The 7,634-nt window shown below is 35.3% G+C and overlaps 1 protein-coding gene across 1 annotated transcript in view; it reads right to left on the bottom strand.

Moving 5' to 3' along the window:
- Positions 1-1,069: 1,069 nt before the first annotated feature.
- The window catches only part of LOC121551690 (myosin-11-like), a 67,902-nt gene continuing 61,337 nt past the window's right edge, over positions 1,070-7,634 (bottom strand). Inside the window, exon 44 of the mRNA XM_041864407.2 lies at positions 1,070-2,263. Within this exon, the coding sequence (XP_041720341.2) occupies positions 2,029-2,263 (235 nt within the window). The 3' untranslated portion in view covers positions 1,070-2,028. The remainder of the gene's footprint in view (positions 2,264-7,634) is intronic.

The following is a 7,634-nucleotide window of genomic DNA, read 5'->3' as shown; positions in this document are numbered from 1 at the left end:
ACCACAGTGTGATCTGACCTTATTGAAGACGTCTCTCTGTATCTCTCTACTGCTCAGGGACCGGTAATACACCTCAGCCCATTCACTTCTAGCCAATGATGTAGCGTCATAGACTTAATGTCAAACAAATTCAAGTTTAGCCCCAACTACCCACTAGGTCTAAGGCAAATGTAGTAGTTCTGAAACTGTTGGATAGACGGGTGTAGCAACGCAATATGGGAACTAACACCTCCACCTTGTCCTCTGATTAGGCTAGGTGAAGTATTCACCATGTTGATACCTATCCAATTCTTACAGATTTACCAAGTGCCCAGAGCTAGGTATTATTATTTTTAAGTGGGTTTGGTATCGGGGAAACTCAAAAGTTAAAGAGCAGAATGTTGTTAGTTGGCTGCTTAGTTCAGCTCAGTACTTCTGCCACCCAGGAGTGTAAAAGTAACCAATTTTGTTTCAATTCAGGAAGTAAACTCACACTTTTTTTTCATTGAGAGACATTTGGAATTGGAATGTCAGTTTAGTTTCAGAATTGACTGAATTGAAATGGAATGAATGGAACTGAGCCCAACTCTGAAAGTAACCTTTGTTCTGTGATGAGGGAGACATATGACTACTTCAATGAAGGAAATGTGTTTTATGTTACAAAATACATGTAAGAAAGGGTTAATTCACTTGCTTTGGGTTCTTACTTTTTCCCTATAGGGTACTAATAATATAGGTTATAAGAAATAGAATGTTTGGTGTGTTAAAATGGGAGTGGATACCTATGCGTGACTGTTACTGCGTGTTGCTCAGGGGTAGAATGTATGAAGCAATATCATATCATTTGAAACGTTTGTAGCTTTAAAAACCTCACTGTGTGGATGGGTGTGTCTTGTTTCTGTGAATCAGGAAGTCACAGAGATGGACACCCAATGAGATGTCATGTTGCTTTGTGTAGCCACTCACAAGCTTCTGTACAAAAATATACAAATTTGTTTTTCGTGAAGATGTTTTCATCCTGGGATGCCTCTTCCTGTATCTGATAAAAGGCATGTTTGGTTAAATGTGTCTCCGTCCCAACTGTCCTCAATAAAACTGACTTAGTGAAAGTGCCGTCTTTTGCTGTTGAACAAAATCCACAGACAAGAACACAAGATTGTGGGGATTGAAAGTAGTTTTATAGCATTTATAATAGATATTTAGGTGTTTTCACAAACAATTCAACCTGATGTTCATTTTAATAACCCTTGACCCTGAATGGTGCTAAAAGCCATGCAGGCTATTGTAGTCTGGGTACCAGTCTGTCTGTGTCATCATCAGTTACAATGAGTTGACATGATGGCACAAACAGATCTGGGATCAGGCTAGTTTGATTGTATATGAATGTAGAATAAGCAACATAATTTTATGTGAACCTTTATGTCAACGTAGTAGTAGTAGTAGTAGTAGTAGTAGTAGCAGTAGTAGTATTTGTGTGTGTGTGTTGGTAAGGAACTCATCATAAATGAAAACAAAGGCAGAGGACACAGCCTAATATTTGATTGAATTTATCTAAGAAAGTATTGTCCGTGGGTTTGATGGTTTACTTTATAAAACTCAATTCACAATGAGATTCCCAGATTATTAAATGAGTTTCTTCTAAAATATAGCCACTGCTAGAAAAATATAATAAAATAAAAGTGCATAGAGAAAAACAATCTTTAGTGTCTATAACTTCAGATATATATTAAGACCTCTGCAATAAGCTATAACCTCAGATATATATTAAGACCTCTGCAATAAGATATAAATTCAGTTTAAAACAGCTCACACGGTACTTTGTGACATTTTGGTGACACAATCCAAGCTACTGTCACAGATAGGTGATGCATAAAAGGGGGCGGGGTATAAGAATATTAGTAGGGATGGGAGGAAGGGGAAGGAAGAAGGGAGGAGTGGAAGGAGGAAGAAAGGAGAGCGGGAACAAGGGAGGGATTGAGGGAACTCAGGGAAGGAGAGAGAGAGAGGAGGATGGACAGTGTTTAAAAGGAGGGGTGTCACTTTGTCCCTCTACTCTTCTGGCAGGGTTCCGTTGACGTCCTCCGGAGGCGGGGTGGACGAGAACAGAGGCTCCTCCTCTTCTGGAACGTCGTTTGTGTTCTCAGAATTCCCAACATTCCCTCCATTATTCCCAGCTCTGCTCCTCCGGCTCCCAGTCCCACTGAGGCTGACATTCCCAATGCTCCCCACGCGACGAGGACTGCTGCTGAAAGATGACTCCCCTCCTCCTCCTCCTCCTCCTCGCCTGGGAAGGACGGGAACGTCGGAAAATAATGGAATTAGAGGTAGAGGGAAGCGGCAGAAGAGAAGGAAGGATTAGAGGAGAAGAAGAAGGAAGATACCAGAATCAGACTTAGAGGGGAAATGAGTTGAGTTAGAGCTATAGTTGTTTTACAGAGCCATGTAAGAAACACACGTATCTGGATGGTTAGAGTAAGACCTTCAACATTGTTAAAGAGCTGGAAGAAAAGGCTGCTATAGAAGAGGAGGGTTTAGAGGTGAAGGCAGGGGATGAATGGGAAGATAGGAGTTAAAGTTGAGGAAGAGATTGAGGAAGAGTTTAAGGTTGGGGAAGTGTTTGAGGAAGAGTTTGACGAAGGATTTTGAGGAAGAGTTTAAGGAAGAATTTGAGGAAGGTTTAAGGAAGAATTTGAGGAAGAGTTTGAGGAAGAATTTGAGGAGGATTTTGAGAAATAGTTTGAGAAAGGGTCATCAGCAAAATAAGTAGAATTGTCTGCAGAGTTGCTGTAGATGCCCAAGTAAAGTAATGATGTTGTGATGATTAAGTTGATGCCCAAGTAAAGTATTGATGTTGTGATGATTAAGTTGATGCCCAAGTAAAGATGATTTAGCAAGAGGCAGGCAGAGAAGAGTTTGAGGGCTAGTTAATATCTAAAGGACAGGTTTGAAGCGGTGTCAGAGTCAGAGACAGAGACAGAAGAGGAAGAGGAAGAGGAAGAGGAGGAACATTAATATCATCTACAGTCTGGTTTTGGCTTCTCTTTGGTCGTAGTGTTATATTATCTACTATATACAGGTCAGGTGTTATAGTATCTACTATATACAGGTCAGGTGTTATATTATCTACTATATACAGGTCAGGTGTTATAGTATCTACTATATACAGGTCAGGTGTTATAGTATCTACTATATACAGGTCAGGTGTTATAGTATCTACTATATACAGGTCAGGTGTTATAGTATCTACTATATACAGGTCAGGTGTTATATTATCTACTATATACAGGTCAGGTGTTATAGTATCTACTATATACAGGTCAGGTGTTATATTATCTACTATATACAGGTCAGGTGTTATAGTATCTACTATATACAGGTCAGGTGTTATATTATCTACTATATACAGGTCAGGTGTTATAGTATCTACTATATACAGGTCAGGTGTTATAGTATCTACTATATACAGGTGTAGTGTTATATTATCTACTATATACAGGTCAGGTGTTATAGTATCTACTATATACATGTCAGGTGTTATAGTATCTACTATATACAGGTCAGGTGTTATAGTATCTATTATATACAGGTGTAGTGTTATATTATCTACTATATACAGGTCAGGTGATATATTATCTACTATATACAGGTCAGGTGTTATAGTATCTACTATATACAGGTCAGGTGTTATAGTATCTACTATATACAGGTCAGGTGTTATAGTATCTACTATATACAGGTCAGGTGTTATATTATCTACTATATACAGGTCAGGTGTTATAGTATCTACTATATACAGGTGTAGTGTTATAGTATCTACTATATACAGGTCAGGTGTTATAGTATCTACTATTTACAGGTCAGGTGTTATATTATCTACTATATACAGGTCAGGTGTTATAGTATCTACTATATAAAGGTCAGGTGTTATATTATCTACTATATACAGGTCAGGTGTTATAGTATCTACTATATAATGGTCAGGTGTTATAGTATCTACTATATACAGGTCAGGTGTTATATTATCTACTATATACAGGTCAGGTGTTATAGTATCTACTATATACAGGTCAGGTGTTATAGTATCTACTATATACAGGTCAGGTGTTATAGTATCTACTATATACAGGTCAGGTGTTATAGTATCTACTATATACAGGTCAGGTGTTATAGTATCTACTATATACAGGTCAGGTGTTATATTATCTACTATATACAGGTCAGGTGTTATATTATCTACTATATACAGGTCAGGTGTTATATTATCTACTATATACAGGTCAGGTGTTATAGTATCTACTATATACAGGTCAGGTGTTATAGTATCTACTATATACAGGTGTAGTGTTATATTATCTACTATATACAGGTCAGGTGTTATAGTATCTACTATATACAGGTCAGGTGTTATAGTATCTACTATATACAGGTCAGGTGTTATAGTATCTATTATATACAGGTGTAGTGTTATATTATCTACTATATACAGGTCAGGTGATATATTATCTACTATATACAGGTCAGGTGTTATAGTATCTACTATATACAGGTCAGGTGTTATAGTATCTACTATATACAGGTCAGGTGTTATAGTATCTACTATATACAGGTCAGGTGTTATATTATCTACTATATACAGGTCAGGTGTTATAGTATCTACTATATACAGGTGTAGTGTTATAGTATCTACTATATACAGGTCAGGTGTTATAGTATCTACTATTTACAGGTCAGGTGTTATATTATCTACTATATACAGGTCAGGTGTTATAGTATCTACTATATAAAGGTCAGGTGTTATATTATCTACTATATACAGGTCAGGTGTTATAGTATCTACTATATAATGGTCAGGTGTTATAGTATCTACTATATACAGGTCAGGTGTTATATTATCTACTATATACAGGTCAGGTGTTATAGTATCTACTATATACAGGTCAGGTGTTATAGTATCTACTATATACAGGTCAGGTGTTATAGTATCTACTATATACAGGTCAGGTGTTATAGTATCTACTATATACAGGTCAGGTGTTATAGTATCTACTATATACAGGTCAGGTGTTATAGTATCTACTATATACAGGTCAGGTGTTATAGTATCTACTATATACAGGTGTAGTGTTATAGTATCTACTATATACAGGTCAGGTGTTATAGTATCTACTATATACAGGTGTAGTGTTATATTATCTACTATATACAGGTCAGGTGTTATAGTATCTACTATATACAGGTCAGGTGTTATAGTATCTACTATATACAGGTCAGGTGTTATAGTATCTACTATATACAGGTGTAGTGTTATATTATCTACTATATACAGGTCAGGTGTTATATTATCTACTATATACAGGTCAGGTGTTATAGTATCTACTATATACAGGTCAGGTGTTATAGTATCTACTATATACAGGTCAGGTGTTATAGTATCTACTATATACAGGTCAGGTGTTATATTATCTACTATATACAGGTCAGGTGTTATAGTATCTACTATATACAGGTGTAGTGTTATAGTATCTACTATATACAGGTCAGGTGTTATAGTATCTACTATATACAGGTCAGGTGTTATATTATCTACTATATACAGGTCAGGTGTTATAGTATCTACTATATACAGGTCAGGTGTTATATTATCTACTATATACAGGTCAGGTGTTATAGTATCTACTATATACAGGTCAGGTGTTATAGTATCTACTATATACAGGTCAGGTGTTATATTATCTACTATATACAGGTCAGGTGTTATAGTATCTACTATATACAGGTCAGGTGTTATAGTATCTACTATATACAGGTCAGGTGTTATAGTATCTACTATATACAGGTCAGGTGTTATAGTATCTACTATATACAGGTCAGGTGTTATAGTATCTACTATATACAGGTGTAGTGTTATATTATCTACTATATACAGGTCAGGTGTTATAGTATCTACTATATACAGGTCAGGTGTTATAGTATCTACTATATACAGGTCAGGTGTTATAGTATCTACTATATACAGGTCAGGTGTTATAGTATCTACTATATACTGGTCAGGTATTATAGTATCTACTATATACAGGTCAGGTGTTATAGTATCTACTATATACAGGTCAGGTGTTATAGTATCTACTATATACAGGTGTAGTGTTATATTATCTACTATATACAGGTCAGGTGTTATAGTATCTACTATATACAGGTCAGGTGTTATAGTATCTACTATATACAGGTCAGGTGTTATAGTATCTACTATATACAGGTCAGGTGTTATAGTATATACTATATACAGGTCAGGTGTTATATTATCTACTATATACAGGTCAGGTGTTATAGTATCTACTATATACAGGTCAGGTGTTATATTATCTACTATATACAGGTCAGGTGTTATAGTATCTACTATATACAGGTCAGGTGTTATAGTATCTACTATATACAGGTCAGGTGTTATATTATCTACTATATACAGGTCAGGTGTTATAGTATCTACTATATACAGGTCAGGTGTTATATTATCTACTATATACAGGTCAGGTGTTATAGTATCTACTATATACAGGTCAGGTGTTATATTATCTACTATATACAGGTCAGGTGTTATAGTATCTACTATATACAGGTCAGGTGTTATAGTATCTACTATATACAGGTCAGGTGTTATAGTATCTACTATATACAGGTCAGGTGTTATAGTATCTACTATATACAGGTGTAGTGTTATAGTATCTACTATATACAGGTCAGGTGTTATAGTATCTACTATATACAGGTCAGGTGTTATATTATCTACTATATACAGGTCAGGTGTTATAGTATCTACTATATACAGGTCAGGTGTTATATTATCTACTATATACAGGTCAGGTGTTATAGTATCTACTATATACAGGTCAGGTGTTATAGTATCTACTATATACAGGTCAGGTGTTATATTATCTACTATATACAGGTCAGGTGTTATAGTATCTACTATATACAGGTCAGGTGTTATATTATCTACTATATACAGGTCAGGTGTTATATTATCTACTATATACAGGTCAGGTGTTATAGTATCTACTATATACAGGTCAGGTGTTATAGTATCTACTATATACAGGTCAGGTGTTATAGTATCTACTATATACCGGTCAGGTGTTATAGTATCTACTATATACAGGTCAGGTGTTATAGTATCTACTATATATAGGTCAGGTGTTATAGTATCTACTATATACAGGTCAGGTGTTATATTATCTACTATATACAGGTCAGGTGTTATAGTATCTACTATATACAGGTGTAGTGTTATATTATCTACTATATACAGGTCAGGTGTTATAGTATCTACTATATACAGGTCAGGTGTTATAGTATCTACTATATACAGGTCAGGTGTTATAGTATCTACTATATACAGGTGTAGTGTTATATTATCTACTATATACAGGTCAGGTGTTATAGTATCTACTATATACAGGTCAGGTGTTATAGTATCTACTATATACAGGTCAGGTGTTATAGTATCTACTATATACAGGTCAGGTGTTATAGTATCTACTATATATAGGTCAGGTGTTATAGTATCTACTATATACAGGTCAGGTGATATAGTATCTACTATATACAGGTCAGGTGTTATAGTATCTACTATATACAGGTGTAGTGTTATATTATCT

Source organism: Coregonus clupeaformis, chromosome 35 (assembly GCF_020615455.1).
Source record: "Coregonus clupeaformis isolate EN_2021a chromosome 35, ASM2061545v1, whole genome shotgun sequence".
Lineage (NCBI taxonomy): Eukaryota > Metazoa > Chordata > Actinopteri > Salmoniformes > Salmonidae > Coregonus > Coregonus clupeaformis.
This window is presented reverse-complemented; position numbering and strand designations above follow the sequence as displayed.